The 15891-nt window shown below is 28.1% G+C and overlaps 1 protein-coding gene across 7 annotated transcripts in view; it reads right to left on the bottom strand.

The window, feature by feature from the left end:
- LOC101235086 (serine/threonine-protein kinase Nek1) overlaps nt 1-15891 on the bottom strand; it is a 295109-nt gene that overhangs the window by 249100 nt on the left and 30118 nt on the right. For all 7 annotated transcript variants that reach the window (XM_065813420.1, XM_065813417.1, XM_065813419.1 and 4 more), the window contains exons 6-10: nt 12771-12854; nt 10828-10895; nt 7006-7092; nt 6605-6659; nt 3237-3280 (exon numbers count right to left, since the gene is read on the bottom strand). In XM_065813420.1, the coding sequence (XP_065669492.1) occupies nt 3237-3280; nt 6605-6659; nt 7006-7092; nt 10828-10895; nt 12771-12854 (338 nt within the window). The remainder of the gene's footprint in view (nt 1-3236; nt 3281-6604; nt 6660-7005; nt 7093-10827; nt 10896-12770; nt 12855-15891) is intronic.

The raw sequence follows: 15891 nt of genomic DNA on the forward strand, positions 1-15891 counted from the left end.
GGTTGAGTAAAGGCTAGAGATGGTGTCTCAAAAAATTAGACATCTTGGGTAGATGTTAACTGCAACCAGCTACTGTCTTGTAGGAGGCCTCCTTAGCAAAGACTTTAGGAGTAAGCAAAATAATTTTGCTAGTCAGTTACATTGTTTCTCGCCTACAATGATAAATGCTGGACCTTCTTGACTCTATTCATAGGTTTTTGATTAAACTTCCTTGATAGTGGTTATGCAACTTATCCTGTTATCTCCTGATAAGAGAACAACTTTAAAACTTAGTTTAATGGTTCTGAAGCAGGCTGGTAGTAAGGTTTTCTGAACTCTGTGGTAGCTCTTAGAGAGGCTGATTCTATTAACAACTGCTAAAAATCAGAGTATTAACAGTGCCATGTTGCCCATGGATAGTGTCCCTGTTAATGCTTTTGGTGCGCAACAAAGACATTCTTTTTCAAGTAACAGTTTTACAGTATCCACATTTACACCATTGTTCAGCGCCAACATTCAAACAATTTAATTTTAAGGCTTTAGCAATATCAAAAATCAAATTTTAATAGCTGATTTGATTGTCAGCTATTTCAGTTTTTTTTATCCATACATGATCCATATGCAAAATACAACAAAATTAACTTTATATCCATTTGCAGTTTATCAAAATTTATCAATTTCAACAAAACTTATATACATTATAAATTATCGATAACGGGTGATGAGGAAGTTATCGGACAAATCCTAATTTCATTATTTGAGCATAATAATCAGTTTTTGTGGTTTTATGCGTAGGCATAAACGTTCTATAAAATATAAACTTTGTGGTATGTCCGAGCCATTATTTCGCACTTCCAAGGCTGTAGCGATCAATTCATCAATTTGTATTAATGAATGTTTAGAAAAACGACTTCTTCAATTTACAAGTATCATGGAGACTTTAACTATTTATTTTGGCCAGATTTAGCAAGTTCTCATTATTCTAAAGATTCTCTAAATTGGATGGACTAATATGTCTGTTACGTTGATAAAGAATCCAATCCCCCAAATGTGCCTCAAGCACGACCAATTGAAAATTTTTGGGGACATTTGGCACAGAAGGTTTACGAGGGAGATTGGCAAGCTTCAACAGAACAAGTTTTGATTGATCGCATTTAACTAAAACTACAAGAAATAGATTTAAACTTTTTACAGTCGCATATGTAAGACGTCAGAGCAAAATTGAGATCAATTGCAGATGGTGGTGTTTTTTCATATAAAAAATAATATATTTTTGTTAAAAGATAAATGCTTTATTTAAAAAAAATATAATAGTAGTTTGTTTTTTTATTTATAAATAAGTTATTGACGTTTTTATTTTGTCCGATAACTTCCGCATCACCCATTATTTACCATTTAAAAATCAAAGAACTTGTCAAATATCTATTACAAATGCTGTCATTCACCTATATTCTTTATTAATTAAAAATTTAAAAATTTGTAAAATGCCATTTCAATAGGAGAACAAAAACGTTATAGTGATAAACGGCTTAGATGAAAGATATAAAAAGATAAAATTAGAAAAATACTTTACTTTGTATAAAAATAAACAATTCAGGATATTTAATAAGGTGATCAAGGTCTCTTTTATATCAAGGTCTCTTTTATATCAACGTCTCCTTTATTATATTTAAGAGTGTACCATAAAAATTTCAATTTTATTTGGTTCTTCCGTTCTATAAAAAAAAATTCTTACGTTTAGCTTTCTTTAAAATTATCAGGAAAGTCATAAGACGAGAAACCCTTATTTTAAAAACAAATAAAACAAAAACAAATAACATTGATTCAAAAAAAAAATTAATTAAAAAATCCTACTATGTCATTTTTCATACTGAAATTCTTTGGAATTAAATGCGCTTGAATAATTTATAAAGCCTGTAGATTGCGGTGTATATTTTAAGACTTTAAAACCACACTAATATGACGGCAAGGATCGCACTAGCAGATGGCAAGCTTCGACTAAACTACAAAGTTATTTTTTCTGGTATACATTTATTATTTTATTACATATTTTATTTTTTCTAAACATTGCCATAACATTGAACACAACTTGTTCTGGTACTTTGGAATCCATTTAACTCTTTGTTAACTTTAAGATATCAATGAACTGTTTGTTAAATCGTGGTTACATTTTAATAAACTGATATTTTGCCTTTAAAGCCTTGATAATGCTGCTTGTAGAATTTGTTAACTTTTTTTTTTTATCTAAATGAGGATCAAGAACTATCCCAAGATGTTTATAAATAAATTGTAAATAAATAATTATAATAGCTTTTTTGGGAATACTGTGATGTTTTTATAATAGACTCAATACTGTGATGTTTTTATAATAGACTCAATACTGTGATGTTTTTATAATAGACTCAATACTGTGATGTTTTTATAATAGACTCAATACTGTGATGTTTTTATAATAGACTCAATACTGTGATGTTTTTATAATAGACTCAATACTGTTATGTTTTTATAATAGACTCAATACTGTGATGTTTTTATAATAGACTCAAGCTACTATTGTGAATTTGCTGTTTCAAATACCATACTTTTTTTCAAATTTAATTTAACAATCCATTTTTATCTGAATATTCATTGAGATTTTTTTCAATGATTAAAACATCTTTATCTATGAAAAATATTAGTGTCAACTATAAATTTAATAACTATGGGATGGCTGAGACACATGTTGAAATAATTAAAAATATTAATAAGACCAAAACTTATCATACAAATAATGGAAAGTTTTTCTAAAACTTTTTCATTAATTTTAACACATTGACAGAATTTTCATTTAAATTTTCATTTAAAAATTAGAATTTTCATTTCAAAATTATATCTGAGTGTACATTGTGTTATGAAGGTGACACCCAAATTGTGTTATGAAGGATACCCAGAGTTGAACAATTGTAGTATAAGGAATAATTAATAATAATATAAACTTATTCAATAGCAGAAAGCTTATGAAAATATAATTGTAGAGAGTTATTTATTGTATTGTAGTAAACAGACAACCTATTGGAAATAAAATATGACTGAAAGTAATTGATCATTGCACTTACCAGGAGGTGTGTGAGAGGGGTTATCATTAATAGTAATTAATGATCATCTCTCAATTAACAGAAAGAAACACTACCATCCGCAACAATTGAATACATTGAATTTCTATTTTACTTTCGGAAAACAAAAAAAAAATTAAAACCTCTGTGATATATTTTTATTACCTTATAATCTTCATCACCAAAACCTTCATGTTTATAGCTTCAAACTAAAATATTTAAAAATATTTTAAAAATTAGCAAAAATTACCAAAAGCAAAAGAAAAATCTTTAGTTTGAACAATTTTGAATAAAAAAAACACTTGAAATTATTAATATAAAATAAAAATAAAAGCCAACGAGATTAGCACAATTTTGTGATTTTCCTAATTTAAGATTTTAGATTTGACAATTAAATAAATTTTAATTAGTTCAAAACAATTTGAATTTAGTATTGCAAACCATGGATAATCCAAGCTTTCCCAGGTGTAGGTGTATTTAAAGAAAATCTCAGCTATTATTTTGGAATACACCTCTTGTAGGTTTTATGGAAAAAATAATTTCCCAAAAACTTTAATTTTGCTTGTGTGTTTTACACATTATGTAAAATACACAAGCAAAATTACTTGTGTGTTTTACACAATGTGTAAAACACTCAATTTTATAAATTAAATTATTATATAATTAAATTATGGAAAAAATAATTTCCCAAAAACTTTAATTTTGCAAACATTGTTTGCAAAATTTAAAAAAACACTTAGAATGAAATGTAACTTTAGTACTAAAGTTAGGTAAGTATTTTTTAGTAGTAAAGTATTTTTTTTACGAGTATAGACTCATTTGTATAATATTTATTTTATTTTTAATGTGAAAAAAAGTTTAGTCTCAATTGGTTATTTTGTCGTGAAAAATAAAGTTTTAATTCTTAACTAAATTATTTTAGTTAATCATTATAATGTTTTTTCTGTTGTTTTTTTTAATTATTATTCTGATTCACTCCTAACAAGGCTGCAAGCAACCACTATTAAATTAGGAGTTACTAGAAAAAAAGAATAGAATTATAGAGCAAGAAAACGGTTGACAGAGGATTTAAAGAATTGAAGGTTGTATGAGTCAATAAAACATGAAGATGGGAGAGAGTTCCAAAGGGTTGACGTGCAGAGAAAAAAGCTTGACGAATAAAAGTTTTTAGACTTTGATGAATGAAAAGTCAAGCGAGAATGAGTTTTAGTTGATGAAACTAGAGATGATAGCTCCTTTGAGCAGCAACCATAATAGTATTTGTAGAAAAAAGATAGAGATGCAACTTTACCACAATGGGAAAGAGGTTCTAGCTTAGCAGATAGAGCGGGACTAACTACATTTACAATGCGTTTTTGTACCTTGTCTAGAAAAGAAAGATCATCATTAGAAGAACCAGCCCAAATATGACAACAGTATTCCATGCAGGGATAAATAAGAGATTTGTAGAGGTAAAGAATGGAATCAGGAGAGAGAAAATGGTAAGCACAATAAAGAGAAGCAACCTTAGCAGATGCTAATTTAGCAGTAAATTTTAGATATAACGTAACCTTATGTCTCAATTGGTGACACTTCTAAAATATATACAGTTTTCAAAAGTGTAACCAATTGCGACGTAACATCAAGTAAAAAATGTTAAGAAATTTACCTAAAAAAACTTTGTTGCAAAAATTTTTTGTAAAAAAAAAGGGATTAAATAAAAAAGTGTCACTATGTTGCAGACAATGATAATCAAACATTATGTTTTAAAGTTTATTAAGTTATTGATAAAGAGATGTAACAACTTAATAATGTTACGGGGGAATGTAGCTTGCATAATGCTTTACTATTGTGACTAAAATTCTTTAATAAATCTGTTAACCTTAATGAACAGAATAAACAACCTGCAAAAAAAGATAAAGGATTTTAGCAAAACAATTTACTACTGTTTTGGTGTTTAAAATAAGTTAACCTAAAATTAGAAAAAGCTGGAAAAAGCTCAATAGCCAAAGAAACTTAAAGAACTTTATTAAATCCCAACCTTTGCAGATGTTTTTAAAAAAATAATAAATCCCAAGCTTTACAGATGTTTTTTAAAAAATAATAAATTTAGCGTAACAAGTGTTAGACTTATCAATGAAAGTAATGAAAATTTTGAAAATAATTATATTATTATAAAATTATTTTTAAAATATTAGTATTATCAAAAAGCTCATATAACTCATGTTTTAATATTCTTGCCAATAAAATTTTTTATAGATATTCTTAACATTAACTTATGTACATATATGCCTAATAAAATAAATATTTTTAATTTTAGATTGTTTGAATAAATAAAGCTACTATGCAAATTGACAAAGTTGGTATTAGATTGTTAATTGAGACTTGTCGTCGTAATCAGAAGTCTCCATCTGATGCTCACAAATTCATAACTACTGCCTGGGGTGAGGATGCAACTTTCATTCAAAAAGTATATAAGTACTACCAAAAGTATTCTACATCAAACATAAGTGATTATAGTTAGTTTTCAGATGAATCGAGGTCAGGTAGACCCAGTATCTCAACAACTATAGACAACATTGAGATCATTCAACAACTGCTTGATGAAGACAAATTTTTAACAATAGAGCAAATTTGTGATGTCATAAACATTTCTTTTGGTTCAGCTTATTCAATAATCAACAAAAAATTGTTGAAAAGATCAATTTATTCACAATGGATCCCATATGGCCTCACCCAAGCAAATCAACAAAATTGGGATGAACTTGCGCATGAATTTTTGACCATCCTACAAGATGATTTACCACAGATCGATCAGGTGCAAACGCAGTAATCACGCTTGGATTTCAAAGGGTGAAGAAGCTCCGAAACGTATCAGGAGATCACAATTTGATGCAAAAAGTATGGTGATTTGCTCAACATAGGCTTTGCCATCTTATTTGATGGCAAGGCCTATGTTGAGGTACTTCCAAATGGACAATCGGTCAATTCAGAAGTGTACATGCTTTTTCTATCAAATATGCATTCTAATTTTGTCAAAAAAGGCTTGAAAAGAGTAACATGAAACACAATGCTCCCTCAGCACGATAATGCCAGGCCACATGTGTCTGCTGCAGTCAGAGACTTTCTTGCTGAGAAAAAAGTCACCCGTGTCATTCAACCTCCATATAGCCCCGACTTTAACTTGTTGGACAGACATGCTTTCTCTTCATTTCAATTTTATCACAAGGATTTGGATTTTCAGACAAAGGAAGTGGTTCAAGAAGCCATGGAGACAAACTTAAGGTCACATTCACATGATAATATGCAACGGCAACTGGAAAAACTGAAAACAGATTTAGATGAGATTATTTTGAAGCAAGGTGCCTACTTATGATCCACTCCTAATTTATTGTTCTATGCTTATTCTTTGTTATAAAAAAAAATTGATTATATGAACCTTTTGATTGACCCTAGTAGTAAATAAAAATAAAAGTTGATGATTATTGTACCACAAACAAAACCAAATGCTTAAAAAAAAAGACAAAAATACAAACACCAAAAAAAAAACTTACTGCATGCTTAAGAGTAACTAACTCATACAAGACACATCCAAGGCTCCAGATGTCACTATAACAATCATTTTTAAATAGAGCTTTAAATACAGAGTTTTCATAAAAATAAATATAAAGAGTTTTATTATGAGTATAAATATACTTTACAAACAAAACAACAAAGCAAACTAGATCTTATTTCCTAAATTACCATTATTTAAAATAACTATTAAATGCTTATTTCATAAGCTGTATTATAATCTTTTAAAACATAATAGGATGATAATTTTTTCTAATTTTTTTACTGATAATACTATTATATTTTTGTTTTTTATTATTACTTAACTCTTGTATAAATTATAGAACAATAAAATTCAATTTTAATTAAAGTGTAAAAAAAAATACAAATAATATAGAAATACCTTTTACTATTATATGGTCTGCCTTCAACTATTTCTGGGGACAAATAATAAGGTGTTCCTATACATGTATGAGCAAAATCCATTGTGCTAAATAAATTGAAAACTTTTATTTTTTTTAAAAAGTTTTTTTCACTACTGAATAAAAAACTTGTCTATAAATACTGGTTTTAAAACTTTGATTATTTTCAATACCCTTAAGATACAGCTTAAGTCTGCATTGAAGTTTGGCCTAGAAGTTTAGCAACTTTTAAAAGAAGGAAAATTAATTTAAATATGTGATGTAAACATTGTTTGCAATAGATAAAGCTTAATGCTTATCAGCCCCAAAAAAAATTTTTTATCAGTTATAACAACTACAGAGTTTTAGCTAAAGTTCAAGTATGATCAAGAAAACTTTTTTAACTAAAAGTAAGCCATAAATAAGAGTATTTTATGAATTTTAACTATAGTTCAAGCATTATCGAGAAAATTTTTTTTAACTGGGGCTCTTGGTTAAATAACTGGGGCTCTAGATTAAAAAAAGGGTTGATTGGTTAAGTTAAGGCTTGGTTGAGTACCTGGAGCTCTTAGTTGGGTAAAGGCTTAAGATAGTGTCTTGAAAAAAATACTCATCTTGGGCAGATGTTAAACGCATCCGGCTACTGTCCTGTGAACAGATTCTCTTTGGTGACCAGCCTCACACCCCTACCTCATCTAATAGACTGACGTAGATGTATTTATAATACATTATTTACGGTTTAGGATGTTAAATGCTTGATCTTCTTGACTCAATGCATGGGTTTTCCTTGTGTCTCTGTTTTTATGAATAGGCAACTCATTCTATTATCTCCTAATAAGGGTACAGCTCTAAAACTCAGTTTTATGGTTCTGAGGCCAACTGGTAGTTAGGTTTCCTGAACTCTGTGGTAGCTCTCAGAGAGGCTAATTCCATCAACAGCTGAAAAATATAAGAGTACTAACAGTGCCATGTTGCACATGGATGGTGTCCCTGTTTGTACTTTTGGTGTGCATTGTCAAGGTAACATTTGGAGCCCTTTGTTTCGGCCTAGGGTTTATTAATATTAATGAGGCAATTGCTTGGGCTATTAAACAGTGTACTGAGTACTTTCTATGTTTGAGTCAAGTTCTTTAGCAAATTTAAAAATGAATAAAGTACCAAAAACTATAAAACACAAAAAACCTTCATAATCACCAAGCTCTCTAAACCTATCATTCACTAATATTCGTGGTCTTTGAAAAAACTTTTCTTCGGATGAGTCTTATCTATTGCAAAGTTCACCAGACCTACTCGCTCTTTGTGAGACTAATTTGAGTTTAGCTGTCTCATCTTGCGATCTTAGTGTTGATCTTCTTTTATTGATATTTTTTAGTGGTTATGTTCTTTTAATGTGTAAAGACTCCAATAGTCACATACTTGACTTGGGCATTTACATTCGTAAGAATTCACCCATTTGTCAGGAAACTAAGTTTGAATCCACAGACTATTCTTTTATGTGCTTTCGTTTAACACCACTTCACTCAATTGCCTTTTGCTTTGTGCTATATCGCTCTCCTTTATCTCAAGACTGCACTCTTTTTGATGTAATTTCTGATCAAATTGACCAAGCCCTCTCTCTTTATCCATCAGCCAATATTGTGGTTGTCGGTGACTTTAATGCTCATCACACTGAATGGCGTGGCTCTAGTGACAGTCACTCTGCAGGCATTAAAGCCCAAAATTTTGCCTTTCTCAATCCCTAACTTAAATAGTCAACTTTCCAAAATGCTTTCCAGACAACCCGAATCATTTACTTTCTCTACTCGACTTATGTCTTGTTTCTGATCCTAGTCAGTGCTTAGTTAATCCACATTCACCTTTAGGTGCTTCTAATCATGGTTTGATCTCTCAAAAACTATTACCTCATTCTTCTCATCATCTAAATCTTCGTATCATCGTACCTCTTACTCTTGACTGGGATTCTTTCTGTGATTTTCTTCGTGATGGCCCTTGGGTAAAAATCTTTCGTCTTCTTGTCGACAAATGTGCTTCTTACATAACTTTGTGGATTCAGGCTGGCATGGAATCTTTTATTTCCCCTCAATGATTTCAGGTCAAGCCTAATTTTTCTTCGTGGTTTTCCTCACATTGTGCTGCTGCAATTTCCAATCGAAACCATTACTTCCATATATATCAGCATAACAATTCTCCAGAAAACAGACGTCTGTTTATTACGCTAGAAACCATTGTAAAGAGGTTTTGTCTAATGCCAAACCTCGCTATTCTCAGGTCATGAAACCTCGTATTTCATCACAAAAATTACGCTCTTGTGACTTCTGGAGAATCTTTAATAGTATCAATAATAAGGGCAAATCTGTTATTCTACCTCTCTTGTATGGCTCAGAATTGTGTCACCTCACCTAAAGACTGAATGTGTTTTATCTGATACTGCCAATAAACAGGTTGATCCTTTGCTTGACATTCATATCACTCCAGCTTCTGTACCTAAAGTGATTTCCTGCTTGCACTCTTCTACAGCTTGTGGCCCGGACAACATACCTGTTATTGTCTTGAAGAAGAGTTCTCCGGAGCTGTCGTCTATACTTTCAAAACTATTTAACAAGTCCTTATCAGATTTTTGTTTTCCAGCCTGCTGAAAAGCAGCCTTTTATCTATTATCCCTATTTTCATAAATTCTGGAGAGCGTTCTGACTCGTCTAACTACCGTCCCATTAGTCTTCTTCCTATCATAAGCAAGGTTTTTGAATCTTTAATTAACAAACACTTAATTTCTCATCTTAAACCTAATAACCTACTTTCTGACCATCAATATGGATTTCAATCTTCTCATTCTACAGCTAATTTGCTAACAGTAATAACCGATAAATTTTATCGTGCATTAGATAAAGGTGGAGAGGTTAAGGCTTGACATTTCAAAAGCTTTTGATAAAGTTTGGCATGCTGGTCTTCTCCATAAGCTTCCTTCTTACAGTGTATCTAGAGATATCTTTAAGATTATTGAATCCTTCCTTTCCAATTGTAGTATAAAAGTTGTCCTTTTCTAATGATGCCCTTTTTCTTACAGACGATGTGCAAAAACCCATTGTAAACATAGTTCGACCTGCTCTTGCAGCCAACCTCCAACCATTATCACATCATCGAAATGTTGCTTCTCTTTTCTACAAATACTATAATGGACACTGCTCTTAAGACCTAGCATCTCTTGTGTCATCTACTAAAACTCATTCTCGTGTTACTTGTCATTCATTTAAATCTCATCCTTTTTTTTGTGACTGTTCCTAAGTGCTTCAAAAACTCATATTCATCTAGTTTTTTTCCTAGAACATCAGTTCTTTGGAATTCTCTTCCTTCATTTTGCTTTCCTGATTCATATAATTTGCAATTTTTTAAGTCGTCCGTCAATCGCTTTCTTGCTCTACAATGTTTATCTTTTCTTTTCCAGTAACTCTAACAGTGGTTGCTTGCAGCCTTTTTGGAAGCAAAGATGTTAAAAAAAAACAAAAAAAACTAAAAGTGAGTCATAAATAAGAATGTTTCATGACTTTAAATTATAGTTGAAGCATGATTAAGAAAATTTTATCCAACTAAAAGTGAGCCCTAAATAAGAATGTTTTAACAAAAATCACTTTTAACTAAAGTTTAGGCATGATCAAGAAAAATTCATTTAACTACAATGTTTTGAACGATATATGTAAAGAAAAGAATATATACAAAAATTGATTATTATGCTTTTTTTTTTGGAGGGAGGGGAACAATTTTTAAAATCTTAATGAAAAATCAAGATAAATACAAAAAACAAAAAAATTTTAAGAATTAAAAATTACCTTTTAAGAATTCGAGCAATACCAAAGTCCCCAAGTTTTACAATACCATTCATAGTTAAAAAAATGTTCTAAATGATATGCAATAAAACAATCTGACAAACTTATTGTTTAGTTTTTACCCAAGTAAAAAAAAAGTAAAATATTTTTATAAATTTGAAATTAACCAAAAAAGTATAATATAGTTATCCTTTTTATTTATAGAAAAAATCACTATTAAAAATGTGTAAAACCTGTACCCTATTTTTAAGAACAATTTATAAGTTTTCTACTTTCAAAAAAAATCTTTTAAAGTTCCATTACAAATATTTCAAAACGGTTTAATAAAAAATAATAACAATTAACAATAATTTTATATGATAAATAACAAACAGCTAGAGCATGATAATTGCAGAAATCCTCAAATCTTTGTAATTATCAAGAGAAATCTATCAAACAAGTATTTGAATTTATGCAATTGCTTTTATGAAGAAAAGAGTTAGATCAATATTCTGTGTCTAATTGTGGCATACCATATCATAGTTTTAAAGTATGGATTTTAAAAAGGTAACAGTAATAATAAGTTTAGCAAAAAAACCTATCTGGCTACAGAATGATGCTCAAAAGACAATTATGTTCTTATTGATGTACTAATGTAGTGTGCAAGCAATCTTTGAAATATTCCATCATATAGTGGTAACACAAGGCCTTAAAATATTCAATTGATTCCTAATGAAAAAAAAATTGTATATCATATTAAGTCTTAGATGAAGCAAAATTATACTAATTATATTCATTTTTATCGCTTGAAAATTAATATAATAGAAATTCTTACTTCCCAAATGATCACTTCCTAACTCCAAAAAACTTTCATCACTTCACAAATTCTGTCAAACTTTAGCAGAGCTAAAGCTTGGCAGGAAGTGGAGAAAAACTTTTTGATAGGGATGACCATGATAACGCGACATCAAAAATTTGACCTTATTTTATAAGTAAACTGACATCGGCATTTGAATAACTTTTTTATTTTATTATGCACTTTTTAATGTTATTTTTTTAATGGTTTGTTTTTATTATAACAATTTTCTTTGTAACGATTTTAATTTATTATACCTGATGACGCTGAACACAATATATCAGCGAAATATCAAATAACATATATTGAAAAATCAAATAACATATTATTGTAAAATGTTATTGTAACCGTGAATTTATTTACTTAATTTAAACCATAAATTGGTTTAGATTATGTTTATATATATTCATAGTTTAAAAATAACTAATATGTTCAATTTGTTGTTGGTCAGATTTTATACTTGAAAAACATGATGAAGTTTTGTTTTTTCTAAAATTTAGTTGAAAAACTAAAATTTTTTAATAATATATGTGAAAGAATATTAAATGCTACATTTTTACATTTAAAGTTTTGAATAACGATGCTTAGTTTAGGCATATAAGTTGAAACCACATAAGTTAAAAACACTTGCGTTTACTGGCACTTTTTTGTTAAGTTTTTGTTGCATTCAAAATGAACAATCACATTTTTACATAATTCTGCGTAATCTAAATTAAGCGGCATTTTCAGTAATAAATTCACCCTCTTTGGCTTGAAACTCTTTAGCTCATTTTATTCTTCAGACAGCTTTCATACAAAATAGCTGAAAACTTAATTTACAGTTTATATAAACAAGTATTTAATAAAGTTGTTGCACATGTAATGTACGTTAAAAATGGAATTACCCATAAATATTTTCAAAAAAAGTTTATACACAGTCATACTTATTGAACTCTTTACATATTTTATCATATAACAAGAAAAAGACGTTCAAAGTATATAAAATAGAATATATATATTCATATAAATATATATATATATATATATATATATATATATATATATATATATATATATATATATATATATATGCATTTTGTGTAAAGAATTTCTGATGTAAATATTACTGTACCTGTGTTTTAATATCTCTATGAAGAATTTTTCTTTCATGTATGTATTTTACAGCCAAACAGCACTGTACAAACAGATCTAAAATCTATACACAAATAAAACAAGACGTATTCAACTTAAATATAATTTTCAATATTATCATGATAAATCTTTTCAAGATTTGAATTTTTAAAAAGAAAAAACATATTGTTATTTTCTTGTTTTTCCTTTTTTAAATGAATTGTATCATATATATATAAATTTATATTATATATATATATATATACATACATACATATATATATATATATATATATATATATATATATATATATATATATATATATATATATATATATATATATATATATATATATATATATATATATATATATGTATATATATACATATATATATATATACATATATATATATACATATATATATATATATATATATATATATATAAATATATATATATATATATATATTTATATATATATATATATATATATATATATATATATATATATATATATATATATATATATATATATATATATATATATATATAAATTTATCACTTATGAAGTTTGAATTCAAACTTCATAAGTGATTTTTATAATGTTAATAACTTTTTTTGCTTAAACAATATCTTTAAGCTATCATTTAAGCGGTATATATTAAAAGTAATATATTAAAATTAGCCAAGTTCTTTCAAAAGTACAACTTTTTCTCTCAAAAGTATAACTATCATTGTCTCTAAAATGAATAACACAAAATCATTTTTATAAAAAAATAAATAATTAATTGCATAATAAATACAATGCTTTTTAAAAGACAGAGTTGTTGCACACGCAAAAAGAATTTTTAAAAAAGTGCAGATTAAATGCAAATATTTTTGATTAGATTGGACTATTTCATAAATATAAATTTATTACCCTCTAAATTATATTGATAGAATATAAAATTATTTAACTGATAAAAAATAAAATTATTACATTCTAAATTACTGCATAACAGTTTTCGTTTTATGTAATAAATTATACATTTTATACATTAATTACTTTAATATATTAATAACTTTTATTGTAGAATTTTTAATTGTTGTGTTAATTCTTAAAATGCCTGCATTCTATTACAATAAGAAAATATAAAACATTTTTTGTAAGCAGTAAAAACTTTTATAGCTCTTTATCAAACTTTTTATCAAATAAGTAATGTTGTTAATAAATAAATGGATAGCCCAAAGAAAACGCTTGTCTAAAGAATTTTTTCATGGAGAAATAAATAACGCTTGTTATGTATACAATCTTGTAACATAAACGTTACAAACATATGATTGTAACCAAATTTTGTATTTAATAAGCAATTTTTAGAATGAATAAACAGATAGCTTTTGCAAAAATGAAAAGCTCTCATAAGAAGCTGTTTAGAGGGGCAGCTCCCTTGTCCTGCCATGTTCGTTTTGGAGAGCTTTTCTCCGCTCTTGCACTTATTTACTCCAGTTGAGGTCTAATTATATATAAAAAAAAATTTAAATGTACTTGAGGTCTCATTACAAAGTTCAAACTTGAGGTTGCCGCCCTAAATCCATTTTCAGAAAAATTTATCTGACTTTCTTTTGAGAACCAATGGAAAGTTTTAAGATTTGGGACAGATGTGTGTATGTTTGTATGTATGTATGTATATATATATATATATACATATATATATATATATATATATATATATATATATATATATATATATATATATATATATATAAACAGGTCTGTTGCTAGGGTGGGGTCACTAGGTACTTGCAGGATTAGATGGGGTGCTCAACCGCCAAAAGTTTTTTTTATTTGATTTGAGTTTTATTAAAATAGAATAATGATTTTGTTTGTTAAGTTATTTATTTTAAAATATAAACTACTTGATATCTGATTAGCTCACTATTCACTAGATGTCAGCTGTTTAGTTGTGAACAATACAGCAACACCCAAATTTGTACAAAGGAGTACACTTCATTAGAGGTCTCAAGGTTACAAGTATGCTCATTACCTTAATCTTGCTGGTGTTCATTCTGTTGAATCTTCAGTCGAAATGAGTCTTGACTAAGATGACTTTGGTTTGTCCTTTAATTAAACCTCATAAATTCAATGGGGTGCACTGACCGTGAAGTTGTTGGTTAAGCAACCTAAGGAATCCTGTGTATCTTTGCAGAAGCTTTGTCATCTTAATCTAACTGATGATCAATTGAATAAAGTAAAACTTCACCAGATAGCAATCTTCTTAGCCCAACTTCATTAATGAAGCTTTCAATCAAACTTCATCCAAAAAACCACAGGGTAGAGGAAGAACTTTCATCAAGAAGTCAGGAATAAAGCTTATTTGTACCAAGACAAAGAAAAACAGTTTGAGGCGAATGTAATCAACACAAAACTCTTACTTAACAGATAAAAGACAAATTTCAAGCTGCAGAAAAGAAAACAATCATTTTTTCCTTTTTATAATTCTCAGAATCTAATAGTATTAAGGAGAAATGCATAACCTTGATGCAAATCTACATATTAAAACGCATTTTGCTACATTTTTCAACATATTTTTAACAATTGAGAATCATCTTAATCTAGAAATATTAAGATCATTAAATCACTTTTTTAAATCTAATAAAGATTTAAATTTTGAACTTGAGTCGATGTGGGCCTGTGTGTAACAGGTGTGTATATATAGTATAAAAAAATTGGTGTGTGTGTTTGAATAAAATATAAAAAAATTGGTGTGTGTAAAAGATAAATGTTACTTTCAAAAAAAAAAAAAAATGACAGGTGGTTTTTCAAAACAAGCCTTGAATTAGAGAGTGGAAACATACAGTAAGATTTAATATTGATTTTTCTATGCCGTAATGTTGATTTCTTAATGGTGTAATGTTGACTTATAGAACTGTATTATTTTATTGATTTTAATTTCTTGCCTTATATATGCTTATTTATGCCTAAGTTATCTTTAATGGTATTTAAGAACTGTAATTGCCACAACATTCATATGAAGATTTTAGAATCATTTTATAATTATCAATCACTATTACAGTGGATTTTCACTTGTAGGAAATTTTGTGTAACAGATTGGAAAACAAAACTATTCAATTATGTAACATA

This window comes from Hydra vulgaris, chromosome 12 (genome assembly GCF_038396675.1).
Source record: "Hydra vulgaris chromosome 12, alternate assembly HydraT2T_AEP".
Taxonomy (NCBI): Eukaryota; Metazoa; Cnidaria; class Hydrozoa; order Anthoathecata; family Hydridae; genus Hydra; species Hydra vulgaris.